This window comes from Urocitellus parryii, chromosome 2, assembly GCF_045843805.1.
Source record: "Urocitellus parryii isolate mUroPar1 chromosome 2, mUroPar1.hap1, whole genome shotgun sequence".
NCBI lineage: Eukaryota > Metazoa > Chordata > Mammalia > Rodentia > Sciuridae > Urocitellus > Urocitellus parryii.
Genome location: NC_135532.1, coordinates 82,651,287 through 82,678,204, shown reverse-complemented (window position 1 = coordinate 82,678,204; position 26,918 = coordinate 82,651,287). Strand labels below are relative to the sequence as shown.

General features: G+C 37.1%; 2 protein-coding genes across 6 annotated transcripts in view; one reads left to right on the top strand and one right to left on the bottom strand.

Moving 5' to 3' along the window:
• The window catches only part of Sacs (sacsin molecular chaperone), a 77,568-nt gene extending 63,069 nt beyond the window's left edge, over positions 1-14,499 (top strand). For 3 of the 5 annotated variants that reach the window (XM_026394965.2, XM_026394963.2, XM_026394964.2), the window contains one exon: positions 1,984-14,307. In XM_026394965.2, coding sequence (XP_026250750.2) covers positions 1,984-13,538 — 11,555 coding nt within the window. In that variant the 3' untranslated portion in view covers positions 13,539-14,307. Of the gene's footprint in view, positions 1-1,983 lie in introns of all 5 variants that reach the window. The other 2 variants (XM_026394967.2, XM_026394966.2) reach the window with 2 other exon arrangements.
• Positions 14,500-19,687: 5,188 nt separating this feature from the next.
• Sgcg (sarcoglycan gamma) overlaps positions 19,688-26,918 on the bottom strand; it is an 80,223-nt gene continuing 72,992 nt past the window's right edge. Inside the window, exons 7-8 of the mRNA XM_026394928.2 lie at positions 23,572-23,695; positions 19,688-20,724 (exon numbers count right to left, since the gene is read on the bottom strand). Of these exons, the coding sequence (XP_026250713.2) occupies positions 20,551-20,724; positions 23,572-23,695 (298 nt within the window). The 3' untranslated portion in view covers positions 19,688-20,550. The remainder of the gene's footprint in view (positions 20,725-23,571; positions 23,696-26,918) is intronic.

The following is a 26,918-nucleotide window of genomic DNA, read 5'->3' as shown; positions in this document are numbered from 1 at the left end:
TTTGACATTGTTGCAGATTTTCAAGGACATAGAACTCACATTTACTAAAATGTATAAAAATTATTTTATTGATTCTATTAGAGATGCTTCAGTAGATTTCTAACCCAGGACATGGAGACTTTTTTTCTTTGTTGAAATTTAGGTTAAAGGCTAAATGTCTTTAATACAAAGTAGATAGAACTCAGGAACTCAGATTGAATCAACTTAATGTATTTAGAATTGGGTCTTACTACATTTTCTCTCTCCTTTATTTTCTATCATGTTTTTTCAATTGAGCATGACTGGTGTATTAGTTGCATGCTATATGTGATGTGTGTGTATGTGTCTTGGCATTTTATTTACGTATTAATATCAGGAAATTTTCCTGAAGGTAGGTATCTTTCATACCAGGATATTTGGTAGGATATCTTCAAAATGCATGTCTTATGGCAATTAACATAGAACATAAAGTGGTGCATATTTAATTTTTTGTTCTGTGTGTTCTGAATTTTTAACTTTTTTATATCTGAAGTATTATATCCATGCTTTACTTACAATTTAGATATCCCATAACCATATTTTAAGAACATTATTGAAAATTATATTTTAATGGGGTTCATAGCTCAAAGAAGCTATACTGGTTAGACTGCTCTCAAGGTCTTATAATTTTAAAAATATTTCTACTTGAATGACCCTAAATCATACAGTATAGAAAATGAAAATATTCTGAATCTGGGTATTGTCACTCTCCTGAAGTAGCGAAAGTGTGCCCTTATTTAAATTTCTGTGAAAGTAATTTTGAAATGTCTTATTGTAACCTGACAGATAATGTTTGGTAGAAGATAAGGCCATCTTCCTGCTGTGTTAAGCATTTGAAAGAAATGCTTCTTCCTTGCTTAAGAAATAATGATTTAAAAAATTACCAAGGGCCTGAGGTACACTCTCTTTTACAATGTTTTCCAGAATTGCTTTTTTAAGGGTCTAGAAGTCATATATACAGGGAGAAAACTAAATATTGGTTTCTACAAAATTGAATTTAAGATTCTTTTTATTGTCTCTGTGGGCAACTATATACCTCTAGGTATGTAGTGTTATTTTTTTCATTGTGTTCCTACTGATATAAATACTATAAATATTCTGAAACACAAAATGCACTTAGAAAGAAAACATGAATTTCTAGACCAGTGGTTAAAATCATCACCCCACCCTCACCACCAAAAAAAACCCACATTATTTCTCTCCTAGTTCATGAACTTACAGAAGTAAAATTGTTCTGGTGGGAGACAACCCCTGCCTTTATTGCACATCCATTCCACTTTCTCACTTTCCTGGCCCCTGAAGCATTTTTGCAAAATCCCAGGGCTCTTTAGAACACACTTTATAAATAATAAGTAGTGCTGAAAAAGTTGTGACTATGTTTTGTATTTGGCATATACATAGAACAGTCTTTATACCAAGATCCTCATCCTTATTGTTTTACCAGATGAGAGTTTTTCAAATTCTGGAAAGAATAAATAATTCTAAATTACATGTCTGGTTAGTGGTTGAAAGGAAACTATGTAAGTCTCATTGTTGCCTGAGCTTCAGAAAATGTTAGGTACTGAGATGAATACTCAAGCTCTGACTTCACATTCTTCTCTCCATCCCACATAGCCATGTCGCTCCTTCATGAGGGAACATGAAGTAACACAAAAAGATATTCCCACTTGAGGATTCCATTTGTAGAACATCATAGGATACTTTTTAAAACACATTTAATGTGTTTTATATATTTTCTTAAAATATGAATTTTCTAGAGGGAATTATTTCTACCAAAGGCTATTCTAAATATGGAATCATACATAAATTCTCTATCATTATTATTTAAAAATTACCCCAGGTGTACTGAATTTTCACATCTACTTAAAACTCCTATAATTTTCTAGTACTTTCTTACCTGTGATAATAGAAGGCTGTTACAATAGAATAATGTGTATTTATGATATTTCTGTGTATGATTTACAGGAAGGCCATGTACTCAGCTGCAGCTTCTAAATCCAGAGCGATTTGCACGTCTTATTAAAGAAGTAATGAATACATTCTGGCCCGGCAGAGAGTTGATCGTTCAGTGGTATCCATTCAGTGAAGACAGAAATCACCCATCTGTTTCATGGCTTAAGATGGTTTGGAAGAATCTCTATATACATTTTTCAGAGGATTTGACTTTATTTGATGAAATGCCACTTATCCCAAGAACTACACTAGATGAAGGTCAGGTGTGTGTAGAACTCATTAGACTCAGAATTCCATCTTTAGTTATTTTAGATGATGAAACGGAAGCACAGCTTCCAGAATTTTTAGCAGACATTGTACAAAAACTTGGAGGGATTGTTTTGAAAAAATTAGATACCTCTATACAACATCCACTCATTAAAAAATACATCCATTCACCATTACCAAGTGCAGTTTTGCAGATAATGGAAAAGATGCCAATGCAGAAATTATGTAATCAAATAGCTTCTCTTCTTCCTACACACAAAGATGCTCTGAGGAAATTTTTGGCTAGTTTAACTGATACTAGTGAAAAGGAGAAAAGAATAATTCAAGAATTGACAATATTCAAACGAATTAACCACTCATCTGATCAGGGAATTTCCTCTTATACAAAATTGAAAGGTTGTAAGGTCTTGCACCATACTGCCAAACTTCCACCAGATTTGCGACTTTCTGTTTCAGTAATAGACAGTAGTGATGAAGCTACCATTCGCTTGGCAAACATGTTGAAGATAGAGAAATTAAAGACTACTAGCTGCTTAAAGCTTGTTTTAAGAGATATGGAAAATGCATTTTATTCACATGAAGAAGTAACACACCTGATGTTATGGATCCTTGAAAATCTGTCCTCTCTTAAAAATGAGAATCCAAATGTGCTTGAATGGTTAATGCCATTAAAATTCATTCAGATTTCACAGGAACGGATGGTATCAGCAAGTGAGCTCTTCGATCCTGATATAGAAATACTTAAAGATCTCTTTTATAATGAAGAAGAAATCTGTTTCCCACCCTCAGTTTTTACCTCACCAGATATTCTTCACTCTTTGAGACAGATTGGTTTAAAAAATGAAGCCAGTCTCAATGAGAAAGATGTTGTGCAAGTAGCAAAAAAAATTGAATCCTTACAGGTCAGTTCTTGTCCAGATCAGGATGTTCTGAAGAAAGCCAAAACACTGTTACTGGTTTTAAATAAGAATCATACACTCTTGCAATCTTCTGAAGGAAAGATGACATTGAAGAAAATAAAATGGGTTCCAGCCTGCAAGGAAAGGCCTCCAAATTATCCAGGTTCTTTAGTCTGGAAAGGAGATCTCTGTAATCTTTGTGTACCACCGGATATGTGCGATGTGGCCCATGCGACTCTAGTGGGCTCATCACTTCCTCTTGTTGAAAGTATCCATGTAAACTTGGAAAAAGCATTAGGTATTTTTACAAAGCCTAGCATCAGTGCTGTCTTAAAACACTTCAAAATTGTTGTTGACTGGTATACTTCAAAAACCTTTAGTGATGAAGACTACTATCAGTTCCAACACATTTTGCTTGAAATTTATGGATTCATGCATGATCATTTGAATGAAGGGAAAGAATCTTTTAAGGCCTTAAAGTTTCCATGGGTTTGGACTGGCAAAAAATTTTGTCCTCTTGCCCAAGCTGTGATCAAACCAATCCATGATCTGGACCTTCAGCCGTATTTACATAATGTGCCTAAAACAATGGCAAAATTTCACCAACTCTTTAAGGTCTGTGGTTCAATAGAGGAATTGACATCAGATCATATTTCCATGGTCATTCAGAAGGTGTATCTCAAAAGTGATCAGGATCTCAGTGAACAAGAAAGCAAACAAAATCTTCAACTTATGTTGAGTATTATCAGATGGCTGTATAGCAATCAGATCCCAGCAAGTCCCAATACACCAGTTCCTATACATCACAGCAAAAATCCTTCTAAACTTATCATGAAACCAATTCATGAATGCTGTTACTGTGACATCAAAGTTGATGACCTCAATGACTTACTAGAAGATTCAGTGGAACCAATCATTTTGGTGCACGAGGACATACCCATGAAAACTGCAGAATGGCTAAAAGTTCCATGCCTTAGTACAAGACTGATCAATCCTGAAAACATGGGATTTGAGCAGTCAGGACAAAGAGAACCACTCACTGTAAGAATTAAAAATATTCTGGAAGAGTACCCTTCTGTGTCAGATATTTTTAAGGAACTACTTCAAAATGCTGATGATGCAAATGCAACAGAATGCAGTTTCATGATTGATATGAGAAGAAATATGGACATAAGAGAGAATCTTCTAGACCCAGGAATGGCAGCTTGCCATGGGCCTGCTTTGTGGTCATTCAATAATTCTGAATTCTCAGATTCAGATTTTGTGAACATAACTAGGTTAGGAGAATCTTTAAAAAGGGGAGAAGTTGACAAAGTTGGAAAATTTGGTCTTGGATTTAATTCTGTATACCATCTCACTGATATTCCCATTATTATGAGTCGAGAATTCATGATAATGTTTGATCCAAACATAAATCATATTAGTAAACACATTAAAGATAAGTCTAATCCTGGAATCAAAATAAATTGGAGTAAACAACAGAAAAGACTTAGAAAATTTCCTAATCAGTTCAAACCATTTATAGATGTATTTGGCTGTCAGTTACCTTTGACGGTAGAAGCACCTTATAGCTACAATGGAACTCTTTTCAGATTGTCCTTTAGAACTCAACAGGAGGCAAAAGTGAGTGAAGTAAGTAGTACCTGCTATAATACAGCAGATATTTACTCTCTTGTGGATGAATTTAGTCTCTGTGGACATAGACTTATCATTTTTACTCAGAGTGTAAATTCTATGTATTTGAAATACTTAAAGATTGAGGAAACCAATCCTAGCTTAGCACAAGATACAATAATAATTAAAAAAAAGTCCTGCTCTTCCAAAGCATTGAATGCACCTGTTTTAAGTGTTTTAAAGGAAGCTGCTAAGCTCATGAAGACCTGTAGCAGCAGTAGTAGAAAGCTTCCCACAGATGCACCAAAGTCATCTTGCATTCTTCAGATCACAGTTGAAGAATTTCACCATGTGTTCAGAAGGATTGCTGATTTGCAGTCACCACTCTTTAGAGGTCCAGATGATGACCCAGCTGCTCTCTTTGAAATGGCCAAGTCTGGCCAATCAAAAAAACCATCAGATGAGTTGCCACAAAAAACAGTAGATTCTACCACATGGCTCATATGCACCTGCATGGATACAGGAGAGGCTCTCAAATTTTCCCTGAATGAAAGTGGAAGACGACTGGGGCTGGTTCCTTGTGGGGCAGTAGGAATTCTGCTGTGTGAAACGCAAGACCAGAAGTGGACTGTGAAACCACACATTGGAGAAGTGTTTTGCTATTTACCTTTACGAATAAAAACAGGCTTACCAGTTCACATCAATGGGTGTTTTGCTGTTACTTCAAATAGAAAGGAAATCTGGAAGACAGATACAAAGGGACGATGGAATACCACGTTCATGAGACACGTTATTGTGAAAGCTTACTTACAGGCTCTCAGTGTCTTACGGGACCTGGCCACTAGTGGGGAACTAACTGATTATACTTACTATGCAACATGGCCTGATCCTGATTTAGTTCATGATGACTTTTCTGTAATTTGTCAAGGGTTTTATGAAGATATAGCTCATGGAAAAGGAAAGGATTTGACCAGAGTCTTCTCTGATGGATCTACTTGGGTTTCCATGAAGAATGTGAGATTTCTAGATGACTCTATACTTAAAAGAAAAGATGTTGGTCCAGCAGCCTTCAAGATATTTCTGAAATACCTCAAAAAGACTGGATCCAAAAACCTTTGTGCTGTTGAACTTCCTTCTTCAGTAAAATTAGGATTTGAAGAAGCTGGCTGCAAACAGATACTGCTTGAAAATACATTTTCAGAGAAACAGTTTTTTTCAGAAGTGTTTTTTCCAAATATTCAAGAAATTGAAGCAGAACTTAGAGATCCCTTAATGAATTTTGTCCTAAATGAAAAAGTTGATGAGTTCTCAGGAATTCTTCGTGTTACTCCATGTATTCCTTGTTCCTTGGAGGGGCATCCTTTGGTCTTGCCATCTAGATTAATCCATCCTGAAGGACGTGTTGCTAAGTTATTTGATATTAAAGATGGACGGTTCCCTTATGGTTCTACTCAGGATTACCTTAATCCTATTATTTTGATTAAACTAGTTCAGTTAGGTATGGCAAAAGATGATATTTTATGGGATGACATGCTAGAACGTGCAGAGTCAGTAGCTGAAATTAATAAAAGGGATCATGTTGCTGCTTGTCTAAGAAGTAGTATCTTATTAAGTCTTATTGATGAGAAGCTAAAGATAAGGGATCCTAGAGCAAAGGATTTTGCTGCAAAATATCAAACAATCCCCTTCCTTCCATTTCTAACAAAACCAGCAGGTTTTTCTTTGGAATGGAAAGGTAACACTTTTAAGCCTGAAAAAATGTTTGCAGCAACTGAGCTTTATACAGCTGAACATCAAGATATAGTTTGTCTTTTGCAGCCAATTCTAAATGAAAATTCTCATTCCTTTAGAGGTTGTGGTTCAATGTCATTGGCTGTTAAGGAGTTTTTGGGATTACTAAAAAAGCCAACAGTTGATCTGGTTATAAACCAATTGAAAGAAGTTGCAAAATCAGTTGATGATGGAATTACATTGTACCAGGAAAATATCACCAATGCTTGCTACAAATACCTTCATGAAGCAATGATGCAAAGTGAAATAACTAAGGTATCAATTACTGAAAAATTAAAGTCTTTTAGCTTCATCCTAGTTGAAAATGCATATGTTGACTCAGAAAAAGTTTCTTTTCATTTGAATTTTGAAGCAGCACCATACCTTTATCAGTTACCTAATAAATATAAAAATAATTTTCGTGAACTGTTTGAAAGTGTGGGCGTGAGGCAGTCATTTATGGTTGAAGATTTTGCCCTAGTTTTGGAATCCATTGACCAAGAAAGAGGAAATAAACAAATAACAGAAGAGAATTTTCAGCTTTGCCGACGCATAATCAGTGAAGGAATATGGAGTCTCATTAGAGAAAAGAAACAAGAGTTTTGTGAGAAAAATTATGGTAAAATATTGTTGCCAGATACTAATCTTTTGCTTCTCCCTGCTAAGTCCTTATGCTACAATGATTGTCCGTGGATAAAAGTAAAGGATACCACTGTAAAATATTGCCATGCTGATATACCAAGGGAGGTAGCTGTAAAACTAGGAGCAATACCAAAGAGACATAAAGCATTAGAAAGATATGCATCCAACATTTGTTTTACAACACTTGGCACAGAATTTGGGCAGAAAGAAAAATTGACCAGCAGAATTAAGAGCATCCTTAATGCTTATCCTTCAGAAAAGGAAATGTTGAAAGAGCTTCTTCAAAATGCTGATGATGCTAAGGCCACAGAAATCTGTTTTGTGTTTGATCCTAGACAGCATCCAGTTGATAGAATATTTGATGATAAGTGGGCCCCATTGCAAGGGCCAGCACTTTGTGTGTACAACAACCAGCCTTTTACAGAAGATGATGTTAGAGGAATTCAAAATCTTGGAAAAGGTACCAAAGAAGGAAATCCTTGCAAAACTGGACAGTATGGTATAGGATTCAATTCTGTGTATCATATTACAGACTGCCCTTCTTTTATTTCTGGCAATGACATCCTGTGTATTTTTGATCCTCATGCTAGATATGCACCAGGAGCCACATCTGTTAGTCCTGGACGCATGTTTAGAGATTTGGATGCAGATTTTAGGACACAGTTCTCAGATGTTCTTGACCTTTATTTGGGAAACCACTTTAAGTTGGATAATTGCACAATGTTTAGATTTCCTCTTCGTAATGCAGAAATGGCAAAAGTTTCAGAAATTTCCTCAGTTCCATCATCAGACAGAATGGTCCAGAATCTTTTGGACAAATTACGCTCAGATGGGGCAGAACTTCTAATGTTTCTTAATCACATGGAAAAAATTTCTATTTGTGAAATAGATAAAGCTACAGGAGCTCTAAATGTGCTGTATTCAGTAAAGGGCAAAATCACTGATGGAGACAGATTGAAAAGAAAACAGTTTCATGCATCTGTAATTGATAGTGTTACTAAAAAGAGACAACTCAAAGACATACCAGTTCAACAGATAACATATACTATGGATACTGAGGATTCTGAAGGAAATCTTACCACATGGCTAATTTGTAATAGGTCAGGTTTTTCAAGTATGGACAAAGTATCTAAGAGTGTTATATCAGCACACAAGAACCAAGATATTACTCTCTTCCCACGAGGTGGAGTGGCTGCTTGTATCACTCACAACTATAAAAAACCTCACAGGGCCTTCTGTTTTCTACCCCTCTCACTGGAGACGGGGTTGCCATTTCATGTGAATGGCCACTTTGCACTCGATTCAGCCAGAAGAAACCTGTGGCGTGATGATAATGGCGTTGGTGTCCGAAGTGACTGGAATAACAGCTTAATGACTGCATTAATAGCTCCTGCATATGTTGAATTATTAATCCAATTGAAAAAACGGTACTTCCCCGGTTCTGACCCAACATTATCAGTTTTGCAAAACACACCCATTCATGTTGTAAAGGACACTTTGAAGAAGTTTTTATCATTTTTCCCAGTCAACAGGCTTGATCTGCAGCCAGATTTGTATTGCCTAGTGAAAGCACTTTATAGCTGCATTCATGAAGACATGAAACGTCTTTTGCCTGTTGTCCGGGCACCAAATATTGATGGCTCTGATTTGCACTCAGCAGTCATAATTACTTGGATTAATATGTCTTCTTCAAACAAAACTAGACCATTTTTTGACAATTTACTACAGGATGAATTACAACACCTTAAAAATGCAGATTATAATATTACAACACGCAAAACAGTAGCAGAGAATGTCTATAGACTGAAACACCTACTTTTGGAAATAGGTTTCAACTTGGTGTATAACTGTGATGAAACTGCCAATCTTTACCACTGCCTTATAGATGCAGATATCCCTGTTAGTTATGTGACCCCTGCTGATGTTAGGTCTTTTTTAATGACGTTCTCCTCTCCTGATACTAACTGCCATATTGGGAAGCTGCCTTGTCGTCTTCAGCAGACAAATCTGAAACTTTTTCACAGTTTAAAACTTTTAGTTGATTATTGTTTTAAGGATGCAGAAGAAAATGAGATTGAAGTTGAAGGATTGCCCCTTCTCATTACATTGGACAGTGTTTTGCAAACTTTTGATGCAAAACGAGCCAAGTTTCTAACAACATACCATGAATTGATCCCATCGCGCAAAGACTTGTTTATGAATACACTGTATTTGAAATATAGTAGTATTTTATTGAACCGTAAAGTTGCAAAAGTGTTTGACATTTCCAGCTTTGCTGATTTGCTATCATCTGTGTTGCCTCGTGAATATAAGACCAAAAATTGTACAAAGTGGAAAGACAATTTTGCAAGTGAGTCTTGGCTTAAGAATGCATGGCATTTTATTAGTGAATCTGTAAGTGTGAAAGAAGATCAGGAAGAAACAAAACCAACATTTGATATCGTTGCTGATACTCTCAAAGACTGGGCATTGCTTCCAGGAACAAAGTTTACTGTTTCAGCCAATCAGCTTGTGGTTCCTGAAGGAGATGTTCTGCTTCCTCTAAGCCTTATGCATATTGCTGTTTTTCCAAATGCCCAGAGTGATAAAGTTTTTCATGCTCTAATGAAAGCTGGCTGTATCCAGCTTGCTTTGAACAAAATCTGTTCCAAAGAGAGTACATTTGTTCCTCTTTTGTCCTGTCACACAGCAAACATAGAGAGCCCGACAAGCATTTTGAAAGCTGTACATTACATGGTCCAAACTTCAACATTTAGAACTGAAAAATTGGTAGAAAGTGATTTTGAAGCCCTTCTAATGTATTTCAACTGTAATTTGAGTCACTTGATGTCCCAAGATGACATAAAAATTTTAAAGTCTCTTCCATGTTACAAATCCATCAGCGGCCGCTACATGAGCATTGGCAAATTTGGAACATGCTATGTCCTTACAAAAAGCATCCCTTCAGCTGAAGTGGAAAAATGGACACAATCATCATCCTCTGCATTTCTTGAAGAAAAAGTTCATTTAAAAGAGCTGTATGAAGTGCTTGGTTGTGTTCCTGTAGATGACCTTGAGGTATATTTGAAACATCTTTTACCCAAGATTGAAAATCTCTCTTATGATGCAAAATTAGAGCACTTAATCTATCTTAAGAATAGATTATCTAGTATTGAGGAATTATCAGAGATTAAGGACCAACTTTTTGAAAAACTAGAAAGTTTATTGATCATCCATGATGCTAACAGTCGACTAAAGCAAGCCAAACATTTTTATGATAGAACTGTGAGAGTTTTTGAAGTTATGCTTCCTGAAAAACTGTTTATTCCTAAGGATTTCTTTAAAAAACTGGAACAGCTTATAAAACCTAAAAATCAAATTGCATTTATGACATCCTGGGTGGAGTTCTTAAGAAATATTGGGCTGAAATACATACTTTCTCAGCAGCAGTTGTTACAATTTGCTAAGGAAATTAGTGTGAGAGCTAACACAGAAAACTGGTCTAAAGAAACATTGCAAAATACAGTTGATATCCTTCTGCATCATATATTCCAAGAACGAATGGATTTATTATCTGGAAATTTTCTGAAAGAACTGTCTTTAATACCTTTCTTATGTCCTGAGAGGGCCCCAGCTGAGTACATTCGATTTCATCCTCAATACCAAGAGGTAAATGGAACACTTCCTCTTATCAAGTTCAATGGAGCACAGGTAAATCCAAAATTCAAGCAGTGTGATGTGCTCCAGCTGCTATGGACATCTTGCCCTATTCTTCCAGAGAAAGCCACACCCTTGAGTATCAAAGAGCAAGAAGGTAGTGACCTTGGTCCACAAGAACAGCTTGAACAAGTTTTAAATATGCTTAATGTTAACCTGGATCCCCCTCTTGATAAGGTCATTAATAATTGCAGAAATATATGCAACATAACAACTTTAGATGAAGAAATGGTAAAAACTAGAGCAAAGGTTTTAAGGAGCATATATGAATTTCTCAGTGCAGAAAAAAGGGAGTTCCGTTTTCAACTCCGGGGAGTTGCTTTTGTGATGGTAGAAGATGGTTGGAAACTTCTGAAGCCTGAGGAGGTAGTGATAAACCTGGAATATGAATCTGATTTTAAACCTTATTTGTACAAGCTACCTTTAGAGCTTGGCACATTTCATCAGTTGTTCAAGCACTTAGGTACTGAAGATATTATTTCAACTAAGCAATATGTTGAAGTGTTGAGCCGCATATTCAAAAATTCTGAAGGAAAACAATTAGATCCCAATGAAATGCGTACAGTTAAGAGAGTAGTTTCTGGTCTGTTCAAGAGTCTGCAAAATGATTCTGTCAAGGTGAGGAGTGATCTAGAGAATGTTCGAGATCTTGCACTTTATCTTCCAAGCCAGGATGGTAGGTTGGTAAAGTCAAGCATCTTAGTGTTCGATGATGCACCCCATTATAAAAGTAGAATCCAAGGGAATATTGGTGTGCAAATGTTGGTTGACCTTAGCCAGTGCTACTTAGGGAAGGATCATGGATTTCATACCAAGTTGATAATGCTCTTTCCGCAAAAACTTAGACCTCGGCTTTTGAGCAGTATCCTTGAAGAACAGTTAGATGAAGAGACTCCCAAAGTGTGTCAGTTTGGAGCATTGTGTTCTCTTCAGGGAAGACTGCAGTTACTCTTGTCTTCTGAACAGTTCATTACAGGATTGATTAGGATTATGAAGCATGAAAATGATAATGCTTTCCTGGCCAATGAAGAAAAAGCCATAAGACTTTGCAAAGCCTTAAGAGAAGGCTTAAAAGTGTCCTGTTTTGAAAAGCTTCAAACAACATTAAGAGTTAAAGGTTTTAATCCCATTCCCCATAGCAGAAGTGAAACTTTTGCTTTTCTGAAGAGGTTTGGTAATGCAGTCATCCTGCTTTACATCCAACATTCAGACAGTAAAGATATTAATTTCCTATTAGCATTAGCAATGACACTGAAATCAGCAACTGACAATTTGATTTCTGACACTTCATATTTGATTGCTATGCTGGGATGCAATGATATTTATAGGATTAGTGAGAAACTTGATAGTTTAGGAGTGAAATATGACTCTTCAGAGCCATCAAAACTGGAACTTCCAATGCCTGGCACGCCAATACCTGCTGAAATTCATTATACTCTGCTTATGGATCCAATGAATGTGTTTTATCCAGGAGAATATGTTGGGTACCTTGTGGATGCTGAAGGTGGTGACATCTATGGGTCATACCAGCCAACGTATACATATGCAATTATTGTACAGGAAGTTGAAAGAGAAGATACCGACAATTCTAGTTTTCTAGGCAAGATATATCAGATTGACATTGGTTATAGTGAATATAAAATAGTTAGTTCACTTGATCTGTATAAGTTTTCGAGGCCTGATGAAAGTTCTCAAAGTAGAGACAGTGCTCCTTCTACACCAACCAGCCCCACAGAGTTCCTCGCCCCTGGTCTGCGAAGCATTCCTCCTCTATTCTCTGGTAAAGAAAGTCACAAAACTTCATCCTCAAAACACCACTCCCCCAAAAAGCTTAAGGTTAATTCTTTACCTGAAATCTTGAAAGAAGTGACATCAGTGGTAGAGCAAGCTTGGAAGCTTCCAGAATCAGAACGAAAAAAGATTATTAGGCGGTTGTATTTGAAGTGGCACCCTGACAAAAATCCAGAGAATCATGACATTGCTAATGAAGTTTTTAAACATCTGCAAAATGAAATCAACAGATTAGAAAAACAGGCTTTTCTAGATCAAAATGCAGACAGAGCCTCCAGAAGGACATTTTCAACCTCAGCATCTCGATTTCAATCAGACAAATACTCATTTCAGAGATTTTATACTTCATGGAATCAAGAAGCAACAAGCCATAAATCTGAGCGGCAACAACAAAATAAAGAAAAATGCCCTCCTTCAACTGGGCAGACTTATTCTCAGAGGTTCTTTGTTCCTCCCACTTTCAAGTCAGTTGGCAATCCTGTTGAAGCACGGAGATGGTTAAGACAAGCCAGAGCAAATTTCTCAGCTGCCAGGAATGACCTTCATAAAAATGCCAATGAGTGGGTATGCTTTAAATGTTACCTTTCCACGAAGTTAGCTTTGATTGCAGCTGACTATGCTGTGAGGGGAAAGTCCGATAAAGACGTAAAACCAACTGCACTTGCACAAAAAATAGAAGAATATAGTCAGCAACTTGAAGGACTGACAAATGATGTTCACACATTGGAAGCTTACGGTGTAGACAGTTTAAAAACAAGGTATCCTGATTTGCTTCCTTTCCCACAGATCCCAAATGACAGGTTCACTTCTGAGGTTGCCATGAGGGTGATGGAATGTACTGCCTGTATCATAATAAAACTTGAAAATTTTATACAACAAAAAGTGTGAAAGTATTTAAAGAAAAAATAAAGCAGAGCCAGATCTTGAATGTGTTGTAGCACAAAACAAATATGAATTGCTGTACTTCGTTAAGCTTCATTGCCAGTTATCTAGGAATTGTGAAGCACATTGCAAATTGTTCTGGAAGAATTTTGGAGTTATTAGTATGAATACCTATAGAGAAGTTTAACTGAATCTAAAAGAAAATTATTTTGAAGATGGTTGTCAACCGCAAAATTGCTAGAAGTATTTGAATGATTGGGATGGCACATTATTGAACTGCACTTTATATAACCAAAGCTTAGCAGTTTGTTAGATAATGAGTCTATATATGTCTCTGGTTAGGATGAAATCAATTTTGTTTTTAAACATGGTATTTTTGAAGGAGCTAATGAAACACTGGACATATCTTTGGTTTGAACATAAAAGGGGAATTAAGTCTTTGAAGTTTATAATTTTTAAATGGATATTCTTGGATGCATTATTCTTATCAGCTGGATCTGATTATGAATTTGTTGCAATTTTACATCTTAAGTACTCAGTATGTTTAAAATGGTACAGTATTTTAATCCTGAATATTACTTGAGTAAGAGTATGAAGATAGTATCTAGAGTGCACTGAGTGCACTTTACATCTTTATTTTAAATGTTTTTTTTTTTTTTTTTTTTTTTTTTTACACCTTATGTTTACAGGCTTCCTATTTCATGAAGATAACATATGGAAAAACTCCAAGTGGTGGCAGTTCTCATTACATGATGTTAAATATTGTTTCTGAAACTGCTTACCAAATGACATTTATCAGTGGTTAGAACATTTGCTTTATGTTTGTGTGTACGTATTTTCCACGAATGTCATAATTTATATAGTGTGGTTGAACAGGATGCAATCTTTTGTTGTCTAAAGGTGCTGCAATTAAAAAAAAAAAACAAACCTCTTTGTCTTTCAATATGGCACTTATTGAAATTTTTTATTTTAAGTTAAAAATTAAAATCATGATGATACTAGTAGCTTATAAAAAATGAATTATTAGCTTGCATTTTCTTCATGAATGATTCAAAACTGACATTTAATTTTCATCATGTTCAGATGTCCTACTTATTTACTTTAACATATTTTGTTTGCAGAATGTTAATGAAAGAAAATAATAGTTTATATAAATGTACTGGCTGTAAATGATGCTAAATATAATATTTTATGCAATTAAGGGCTTACAGACCATGTTAAAACTTTTTTACTTTTATTGGTAATAAGGAATGTTTGCACCTCCATGATTGTGTTGCTTTTGGATGTGAAATCATGTAATTATTTCTGCTGTTAATAGTAAGTGCCATAATTTTAATAAAGCAAATGTACATATGAAATCATTGTAACTGGTATTTCTTGAAAAATAGTTCATTGGCAATTAAACTTAATTTCTTCCTTATTAAGTTGTGATATGCATATTTATGTGCACTTATTGGAATACTGGAATAGGATTGTTCTGTGTTTTTATGTTGGAATTAGTAGGTTTCTTTTTCATGGTTAGTTGAATAAGGAGTATATGGTAAATATTATGTTTATGAGGTGCTCATTGATGTAGTTAAGAGTGGAGTTTACTTCAGCTTTTTAGGGAGTAAGATTATTTGATATGTATGTTGTATAAACGTATTTGAAAACAGACACATCAAATATGGGTCTCCTTTAGATGTAGAGTTTGAATTGATAGTTCCTTGCCTTGGCTGCATGTCTGGGGCTCATTCACACTTAAGCTTACCTGATAGAGAATGTTCATCTTTATTTATTTTTATTTGTTTTTATAAAGATATACATGGATGTAGAGTATATTTTTACATATTATACATACATGAGTATAACTTATTCTGATTAGAACCCCATTCTTGTGATTGTACTAAATGTGGAGTTTCTGGCCATGTATTCATATATGAACATAAGAAAATTATGTTAAATTAATTCTGCTGTCTTTTCTATTCCCATTCCCTTCCCTTTGTTCCCTTTGTTTAATCCAGTGGACGTCTATTCTTCCCTCTCTCCCCACCTTATTGTGTGTCAGTATCCACATATCAGAGAATATAGTTGGCCTTTGGATTTGGGGGATTGGCTTATTTTACTTAACATGATAGTCTCTAGTTCCAATCATTTACCAGCAAATGCCATAATTTCATTCTTTATGTTTGAGTAATATTCCATTATGTATATATACCACATTTTCTTTATCCATTCATCCGTTGAAGGGCATTTAGGCTCGTTTCATAGGTTAGCTATTGTAAATTGAGCTGCTGTAAACATTGATGTGGCTGCATCACTGTAGTATGCTGATTTTAAGTCCTTTGGATATAAACTGAGGGATGGGATAACTGGGTCAAATGGTGGTTCCGCTCCATCTCCATCCTGCTTTCCAGAGTGGTTGCACCAATGCATTCCCACCAGCAATGTAGGAGTGTGCCCCCCCCCCACCACATCCTCACTAACATTCATTATTGCTTGTATTCTTGATAATTGCCAGAGAATGTTCAACTTGTAACTGAAGCACAAAGCTAGGTGGAGGAGGCCTAACAAGCTTTCTCTTCTGGGGTTTCCCAAATTCTCTCTTAAGCTTTATTTAAAAAGTGCTTGCTGCTTTGAAGCTCAGAGTCAGCACTTAGAACATTTTTCATTGCTTTGCAGTATTAAAAATCACACAGAAAACCTTGTTTGGCTTTATTGATAGTTAATTTAATTCGATTTCTGTGTTTTTTAAAAAACTTTTAAAAAGCTATATATAAGTTCATAATCATGTTTATGAAACACTTGGATCCAAAGGAGTTTCAGAAATTGATTTTAGAATGTTAATATGAGGGCATATCTGTTTGTGATGACTATAGGCAGCACCTTGTGATCAAATACTAATATTTCCAGAAAGCCTATGAATATCCACACTTGAATACATAAGTCTGATAAATCATAGAGATTCAGGTCAGGTTTTGCCACCAGTAGTTTATAGCAGATATATTTGAAAATATTTTATTTTTCAGATTTCTTTAGATTTTGAAATAGACAAGGAATTTTGGCTCTGAATTCAATTTATGTATTTTACTATTTTATGCTTTTAAAAATCCCCCTCCCCCTTTTTTTAAGACAGTGGAACACAGGTGCTTCTGAGTAGCAGGGATGGTGCAGGAAGGAGGGCATCTCTAGCAAGATGGCCAACTTATACATAGTCTCCTTGCCGAACTGGGCAAGGAACCTGCATGGTGCATCTAGTTAATGAAGCAGGGGTAGGGAGCCCAAGAAAAGTTTAAGTAGAAGGTTGTTATAGTGTTCAACAAAACAATGGGAAGTTGTTCACAGGTCTGAACATCTTGGGGATGGGTGGAATTTACTTCTTCCTTAGTGCCAGCTGACACTTACTGTACTTTAAGTGTTTTGTAAATCTCCAGAATGATGTCTAGTGCTAGTAGAAATCAGCAGTCATAGAAGATTTTTCCATTCAGCCATTTTCAATCCAGATTCTACCAGAGAAACAACAGTAGGGGAAAAGAAGAGGGAGGAGGGGAGAGAGGGATAGATAGATATTGATTTAGTGAAAAAATTGTCTTGTGATTGTGGAACTGGCAAGTCTAAAATCTATTTCTGCAGGCTAGAAAGACTTGAGTAGGAGCCAAACCTGAAGTCAACAGGTGGAATTCTTCAAACTTTGGCTTCTAAATTTGGTTTTCATTTCTCTTGTTTTAAGAGACATGACTTAAAAGTAGTGTCATTCATTCATTTGAAGCAAAACCCAAAAAGTAAAACATCTCTGAGCACATTGCAGGTGTTATATATGCTAGGTGTTGGGATATGATGGGCACATTCCATTCCATGAATCTAACTAGCCTGATATGATTTATCTACTAACATGAAATCAGTCAACTTATATTCTAAAGCCAAATTAGTTAAATTTTATTTATTTTTTAAATAATGAGTCTAAAATGTTTGCTTTTGGGGGGGGGGTTTGTTTTGTACCAGGGATTGAACTGAGGGGAACTTAAAAGCCACATCCCCAGCCCAATTTTCTTTTTTGTTACTTTGTTTTGAGATAGTAGCTTGCTAAGTTGTTGAGGCTGACTTTGAATTTGTAATTCTCCTGCCTCAGCCTCTTGAGCCATTGGGATTACAGGTGTGTGCCACCACACCTACTGGTCTCTTTTACAGTTGACACGTGGTTCTGGAAGTACCCTCCTTTACCCTGAATACAAAAGCTGGCCTCTAGGGAGACAGAATTGAAGTCAGTGTGTTTATTTAGTTAAAAATATGTTTTTTTACAAAATTTATTTGGCTTTCAAACCTCAGCAATAGTAAGTGGCATTTAAAATTTGGAGAAGACTGGTAGAGCCAAGTAAGAAGCAATGCTATTTGTGGGAGGGAGGGTACCAGGGATTGAATTTAGGGGTACTTGACCACTGAGCCACACCCCCAGCCGTATTTTGTATTTGGAGACAGGGTCTCACTGAGTTGCTTAGCACCTTGCTGTTGCTAAGGCTGGCTATGTACTCGCAAACCTCCTGCCTGAGCCTCCTGAGCTGCTGGGATTATAGGCATGGGGACACCGTGCCTGGTCAAACAATGGTATTTTTAAATCAGGGGAAAAAAGGGGATGAACGGCCATATGAAACAGACACAAAATAAAAAACATTAGTGTGCAGGGTTTCAGAACCTCTGCCTTCATTCACTCTTCCCTAAAGAAGGGAGGCTTGCCCGGTATGTGAACTGGGGAGAAGGGCCTAGAATATGCAGCTCTAACCTATTAGTGTGAGTTTGGTGGCCTTTAGAAAAGGTGGTCTTTCTTTCCATTCTCTATAGGGAACCATGAGAGTTGGGACACTGCAGTTCTGCCTGTGATCCCAAAGTTTTTTTTAATTCAGCTGTGAAGTCCTTTTTGCAGCAAACCCAATGTCTTTACAATTAAAGTTTATATTTTTATTGTCTTCTTTTTGATTCATGTGTCTACTTTTCAGTTTGGTTCATAAAAGAAGTCAGGGTTTTTTTTTTTGGGTCCCTAAAACATCAACACTCCATTGTCTACCACCACTTTGTATAATGAGTCTGTCTATGCACCTTGTTAGGTGTGTTTATCATCATGACCTTGGACCTTCAGTGAAAATTTAAAGTACATCCTATAATGTATTAATAATTTTAGGATACAGACCATCTAATTTTTTCAATCTAACAAGGGGTAAATTCCTTATTGTTGGAGAATGCAGCTATCTGTACAGCTTCTTTCAAGATGATTCCACTTAACTGAAGAGGAAAAAAAAATCAAATTTAAACATTCCCCATATTTCTCCTTGATTGTTTTTCTTGATCTACTGTCATCTGAACACCATCTTTTGGACATGTACTATGAGAACCAAGCTAAGTTGGTGATCCTATGTTAGGTCAACAGAGCTTAAAGACATTTGTTTTTCACAGATATGGTACAGGAAGTAAATATGAGAAAATAGCAGAATGGTTTACTATGACCATAGGCATGTTGTGTTAAGAAAGCAGTATTGATTTTAAAATTCAGGATTTAACTTAATGGAAAAGGTGAATACCAATTTATAATTAGAAGCATACCCCCCCACCCTGAAAAACTTTAGGATCATTACATTTATAGAGTTTTCTCTTAACGGCTTTGGGAGCATTGTGTTTGTATTTGCAATTGAATGTGTGTATGTATACTCACTACTTCAAAACCAGGGAGTTGTGAGCAGCACTGTTAAATTAGCACCTCATTAAAGCAGCACTAGAAATAGTTCTTTCTCTTGATTCTGAGACTAGAATAAGAACTTGAACTTGGTATACATCCTATAATTAGGATGTTCCAATGCTCTTGGTCTTGCTGCATCTTTAGCTGTTTGGTGATTCTTATTGTAGCACTGTTTATAACAAAACAAAAGCAAATCCCACCACAGAAAGTGGCGACATCTTTCAAAGTAAGTTCCAGGCCTCTATAAAATGGACCTGCTTTCATAGGCTCAGCATCCCAAGTGTTTTAATCAACCCACACAATTACTTGCCACACTAAACTTACTTTCACCAAAGGTCAAGAGGGATTTAGAAGGCAGTCTCCAGTCTCTGTGGTATAGAGGGAAGCATGCAGGCTGAGCAGGTAGGAGTCCCACCACTCACTACTTGATAATGGAAGATGAAAACAACACTTGGGGATTCAGTTTCTTTATTTGTCCAATTGGCACTGTCTCATTTGTACAGTTGTCATATAGTCTGGTGTTTGGGATAGAATGGGAATATATCAGTGTTTCCAGAGAAAACAGCTATGCAAAATTTGGGTCATAGTTTGGGTCAATTCCAGTAGTTCTCTGTGACCTGTGACTTGCCCTGAGTCTTTGTCATCAGTACCTTGAGGGAGAATATTACTAACCTCAAAGAATTGTTTGTAGGGATTAAAGAAAGTAAGAACCATGGAGTCTGAAATATGTAGGTTGATTTTTATTGCTAATTGACTATATATATATAAAATAACTTATTTTTTGTAATTTATTCAATTGACTACATATTGTAAATCAGATCAACCTCAAATCACCATTGAAACCTGAATATTTTCTTGTGAAGCCTGACACACTGTATGAAGCTGCAGGAAGAAGGAGACGCTGTATAGAACTTGGGACATTTTTGTATTGACCAGTTCTACTTTTGTGAAGAGTTAGATATCCACTGTTGAACATTATAAATTAATTCCACACCAAAATTCAACATTTTGTTGAACATTGACATGTATGAGAGATGGAGAAGAGGGCTAGGAAAAGTCCCAATTGTTCTGATGAAAATGAATCCAGTGGAATAAACATTCTTCTGACATTCTGATTTTTTGTATCTAACATCCACAGGTCACCTGGAGATCATGTTGTTTTGTTTTTGGTGCATTCCTCTGGAAAGCCTGTCCTCCTCCCAGTTCTCATCCTGTCTCAGTCTTGCAGGATGTCTGGCTGCCCCCTAAGTGGAAAGGTTCAAGGCCACACTTCTCAGGGAAACAAGGCAGGCGGTCTGTGGAAGAGGCAGTGGTTCAGAGACAGACGTGGCTGTGTTCCTGGCATGTGGTATCCACACCAGCCACAGACAGATAGAGCTTCCCATCCGGACACACACAGATTTCATAGAGTCCCTCCGGGCCACCAGAGGGACTCCAAGTCCCCTGTACCAACTTGGGTAGACAAATGGTTTCAGTATCAAGCACCAGCTGTTTGGAAGAAAGAAAGGGATGGGATGCTAAGGAGGAATGAAATGGATCAACAGGAAATTCATATTCTCACAATGTTTCAAGAAGATTAGTTTTTTCTCATAGAGAAAGAAACAGGCACCTGACTTGAATTAAGCCACATCACAATTATCTGTTGATTTAAAAACCTACTTCACATTTGCATGCCGGCAGGGGCCAGACAATTCCTCCTCCAAATTGGAGGGAGGCCGCTCTTCGTTTTTTTGTCCAGCTGGAAAAACTGACCACTCCTGACACCATGCTATGCCCTTACAATTTGTGTGTTTAATAAACTGGATTGCTTTTCAGTACTATGATCGACACTCCTAAAAATTCTTTTCAGAATTATTTGACAAAAATAACACAATTCTTTGTCAATTCACATTTATCTTGTGAGCCACTTTGACCTCATGTTAAATTATCTCCTCATTAGGATGATGTACAAATCACAGAAATAGATTCATCTTGATAATTTTTACCTGGGAATGTTGGATTTATCCTGATTTTATCTGTGATTTTGTTTTCCTATGAGAGACAAATTACCCTTGTTAGCAATCAACCATCGCCCTAACATTGTAAGATTGTTTGAATTTCCACTTCTAGATGCTAAAAACAATAGATTTACTGATGAAAGCCAATTCAAATGCGATGAAAGTGACTAGACCCGTCTGGTCATATTATAATTTAGTTAAATTGAAATGCAAAAACATAGCTATTGATGGAGGCTTGGGAACATTTTTAATAAGGAAGTTAAGAATCATCACACTGAGCAGGAGCATCTAGCTGATCCTTAGCCATCCCAGTATGCTTACTGGAGGGAATTAAAATAGGTTGTGGTTGGGCATAGTTTTCTTCCTTGCTGACAAGGTTAGGTCCTTCGTTTATTTCATGTAGCTGTAACCCTGGAATTGCAATCTTAATCAACTGGTGTCTGTCTGCTTTCTACCTTCTCCCTGAGACACGGGCCCTGCTGTGCATGGTGTGAGCAGCGTCACAGGCAGAGCTTGCCTTACTTACGTGGCCTGGCACATTGTTAGAGTAGAGGAAATCAAACGGAAATTATTGTTTGAAACTCAGGTGTCCAGTACATGAAGTTCATTGGGTCCTTGCTTTTCCCCAGTGTTTTTAACTTGTTGGTTTCTTTCCCTTTCCTTGTGGTTAATTGGACATTTTTTTTTCTAGTTGTTTTCTAGCTGTTATTTCTTTTCCTACACTTTCAGCAAACGGTTATCACTGGCAGCCCACATACCTCTTCCTTGCTCATTTTCATTTGCTCTTAGGGGACAATATTTGGTTGGGGGGGAGCTGAACATCTACCACTTCACTTTGAACTAGCTCCTAGTAATAAGAAATATCAACTTAAATTATGGGTCTGATCATGTGCTACTTGTAAAAACGATGCCTTAAGTGACACCATTTCAACATTAAGATCAGTTTAATGTTTTTTGAGGATTATACATTTTAAGTGCATAATGATGCTATGACTCAACAATGGGATTCCAAAATTCTTGGTTTCCATTTCTGCTTTATCTGTTCTTTGTAAGCTCCAGGTGCAGGGGGTTCTCCAGGTGACATTTATGTCCACCTGTAGGCAGCTAGCTGTTAGGTGCTGTCCACCCACCCTGTAACAACCTCTCATGGCCTGTTTGAGGACAGTACATGTGCATCTCAACTGCACCTTCCTATTAATATTGATGTCATTTCAAAATATTGTATTAATGTTTCAAGACACTGTGACATTGTTAAGCAAATATTTTCCTGCTTCATAAATGAGGACCGGGGAGAGCCACTGAACTTTTCTGAACTTGGGTAATGATCCTGACTGGCAGCTAAATCCTTAGGCCATTGCACTGTGCTATCTGTGCAGGGTCTGCATGTTGTCACAGGTATGATGGTCCGACAGGGCTGGGGAAGGAGTGTAGAGATCCATATACCCCCTCCTTGTACCAACAGCTTCCACAGACTGATTACATGCACTGGAGGCATAAGCAGTATAACCTGCACCATTCACTGCAAATTGTAGTGAAGTTGGAGCTGTTTAAAAGAAAATCCATGGATCTGTGCCTTATCCTAAACACATGAAAATACCTAGGGACAGGTGAGAGAAGATGAGATCAGTTGTTTGTGCACATTTGTAAGACAGTATCATGTGATTGGAATCAGCTTTTCTGCCAAACCCTGGGTTTTTTCCTAGAGCTTTAGGAACATCCCTAGCATGCCTTATTTTCTGGCTGACTGAAATCGAGTTTTTCCTTTTAAAAATAAACAGTATTCCAACAAGTGACATCGAGTGACATGTGCTCCATTGTGTCATTATGACTTTGACTTCTAAGAGTGGTGTTTTATTTCTAGACTTGAAGTCCCAGATTATATCCCTATCGTAGTTGACTTTCAAAAAATGCTCTTATTTTTCACCTTTCATTTTCATTTAAACTTAATTCTGTGTTAGTGCTCTGGGCATTACCAGACAATGATTGTCATTTATAGATAACCCCCAGTGACAGCCAGCCTGAGAGTAGCTGGGTCACTAGGAAACGGCAAATGATATTTTCTGTAAGCTCTGAAAGTTGGTAATGTTTTTACAAAGTTGAAAAAAAATAAGAGATTGGGTAGCACAAATGCCAACGAAAGCTGTCCTGATCTAATGTGGAATAATTTTCACCTTTCTTGGCCCTTTCGTTGCTGAAGTGTCTTTTGCTTTCCTTTCACATTTTCTACAATATGGATTTTATGATATTTCATTAGAGAACAACCCAAAATTTAATATCTGATACCTTGATGGACATGGCTCAGGAATTTCATCACAGGACATACGTAGGATGAACTCACCATTCCATCACTGCTCTGAAAAATGATGTCCATTTGAGAAAGTGCCTCGATTTTCCCAGCATGAGCTTTAATATGAAGCCCCCTCGGGGCATCCATGCTCAGACTCCGTGTGGGGGATTCTAACCTGAAGTGAGAACAATGAGAAAAAGAAGCCAAGAAAAGTTATTACTTACAAAGCCACCCTGGAGCCAGGTGTAGTGCTGGGCACCTGGAGCCCCAGCTACTTGGGAGGCAGAGCCAAGTGTATCACTTAAACCCAGGGGAAGGGAAAGGAAAAAAATAGCCACCCTAGCAATCCCTCGAGCAATGGCTTATCATAGAAGGTACAATTAACCAGGGATATCGGATCTTTGAGTCGTTCTTAAATGCCGACATGCTGTGCATTATTCATTGATAAATCAAAAAATAATGTGTAGTAAAGAAAGAAATGTGCTATCCACAAGACCCTCTGTAATTAGTGTCCTTTAAAAATGTAGACAGTCCTAATCCTGTGCAGTGTTCAGCTGGTATGATTAAACTTGGAGGCATTCCACACCAGAAGAAAAATTCCATTGTGAAGGACTTCGTAAAACTATTAGAGTATTTATTTAAAACACAAACTTATTTGGAAAACAAAAAATGGATTCAAGATCAACACATGCATTGGGCACATGTTTGGCCTAGGTTTTCTTTCTCCTTCCTTTTTTCTTTCTTTCCTCCCTTCTTCCTCTTTCCTCCCTTGTTCCCTCTCTCCTCCCTTGCTCTTTCTCTTCTCCCTCCCTCCCTTCCTTTCTTTAACTTAGAAAGATGGCAGGGCAGATGAAAAGATTTCTTTTGGAACAAGACTGAAGTGATTAAAGTGAATAGAAGAGAGTTGGCCTCAGCTGGCTTTGTTTTAGCAAAATTTATTACAATCTGATACAGGAATATACAATTCAGAAAATGTTTTATTTGCCTCTACCTGGAGAAAAATAAATTTCCACCAGATGGCACAATGTGATCACTGGAATATTTTTTTCAGCTGTTTAGCCCAAAAGTTTGAAAAGCTCAGTTCACGCTAATGTGTTAAGATCAGCGAGAGGGGGCTGGGGTTGTGGATCAGTGGTAAAGCACTTGCCTAGCACATGTGAGGCCCTAGGTTTGATCCTGAGCACCACGTAAAAAATGAATAAACAAATAAAGGTATTGTGTCCATCTACAACAACAAAAAATGTTTAAATGCTGGGGTTCCAACTCAGGGACTCACACATGCTAGGTAAACGCTGTACCACTGAGCTACTCTTGGTAGAGGGTTTTTTTTTTTAATATATTTAAAATTTTTTTTACTTATAGATTCACATGATATCTTTGTTTATTTATGTTTCTTTTTGTTTATTTATTTTTACGTGGTGCTGAGAATTGAACCCAGTGCCTCACGCGTGCTAGGCAAGAGCTCTGCCACCGAGCCAACAACCCCAGCCCCTTGGTAGAATTTTAAATCAGATGGATACTACCTTTAGTTGGAAAATTATTTACCCATCACTATGATAGAAGACAGATTTCATTTCTGTACATATATCAGAGCGTATAAAAATTTTACTTGCCCCACATTTTGAAATCTTGAATATGAGAAAACTCTTAAAAGACATTTATGGAATTTATTGGTCATATTAGGTTAGGCTCCACTTATGGGGAAACACTTTGGTGTATCTAAATGTACTTGCTCTGGGGGCTGGGCTTGTGGCTTAAGCGGTAGCGCGCTCGCCTGGCATGTGCGGGGCGCTGGGTTCGATCCTCAGCACCACATACCAATAAAATAAAGATGTTGTGTCCACCGAAAACTAAAAAATAAATATTAAAAAATATTTCTCTCTCTCTCTCTCTTTAAAAAAAAATGTACTTTCTCTGGTCCAGCTTGCTAGTTTGACCTCTGCTAATTGCCTACACTTTTCCTGTCTGGGTGGAAGGGAAGGAAGGAAGAGCACATAGGCAACTCTGAGAGGCCTGGCTCATTTAAGCAACCCATGGGTGCCCTAGGAGGTCCCAGTGAAGTTGAATGTTTCCAAGACCAGTTACTAATTAACAGCAATGAGTTCAAAACGACCATTTACTACTGCATGGGTGGAAAGATGTGATACCTTTTCTCACCATCAAAAAAGTCCCCGCCAACACTCCTCCTACAATACACAGGTTCACAAGAGAGAAGCATAACAGATTTGTTTAATCCAAGTTTTACATGGCACGGGTGCATTCAAGAGGGGTGTCCCCAGACCCAGGGAGACCTGTCCGTTGTGCTTAGGTGTAATGAAGAATGGACAGCCATGTAGAAACGTGGCTGAGTGACAGGGTGTGACGCAGTGGTCACAGAGTGTACTTACACAAACTAAGATGACAATGGCCTCAGCAGGTGATATAAGCTTTTCTCCCCCACCTTCCTTTATTAGTGCATTATAGCTGTTCAGAATGGTGGGATTTGTTGTTACATATTCGTGCATGCACATGATATAATAATAGAATTTGGCTAATATCACTCCCCAGCACTTCCCCCTCCCTCCCTGACTAGGTGATACGACCTTATGGGACCACCACCACATACACAGCCTATTCTTGACAGAAATATCCTAATGACTGTTAAGAACTATATCCATATGCTTACATGTACATCTCTGTGTGTGTATTTATTTTTTCTATATCAAATATTTTTGTCACTTCACAGCAGTTTTGTTCTCAGAACATAAGACCTTGACTTTGCTTTCAGAATTTGACTTACTCTCTTCTTGTTAATTCAACCAAAGATGTCTGTGAAAGAGAAGTTGGCTTTGGGAGACTTCACAGTTGATTAGTATCACACACACACACACACACACACACACACACACACACCAATTGGTATGATTTACTTCTAATGCAGATGAGTTTTCAATTGTGCTCGTTTTAAAATAAAAATAAATAGAATTCAGTAATTTCCCAAAGCTTTGTTGATATTCATTCATTCATGAGACTGCCCCAACACAAAGACATGATGAGTGTTTGAGGAGGTGGAAATGCTAATCACGCTGATCATGTTTCTAGAACACGGCTAGTCAATCATGTATGACTTTAATATGTATTCCTTATGTCTTGTAGTGCCATTCAATAAAAGGGCAAAAGTTATGGGAAAATATGGATGATATTTGCTTTAAACATTTCAAACTTAGATTAAGCCCAAGTTTTGTAAATATGATAGAGACCAGGAAGCACAAATACAATTATGATAATAAAACAGATTTTATTTGGGGGAGGGAGAACTTCATGGGTCTATCAATGGCTGAATGCCAAGTGGGTAATTAAAAGGAGGCTGAATCCTGGCATCTGTGCCTTCATTTTGTATCAGTCTCCTTCGCCTTAAA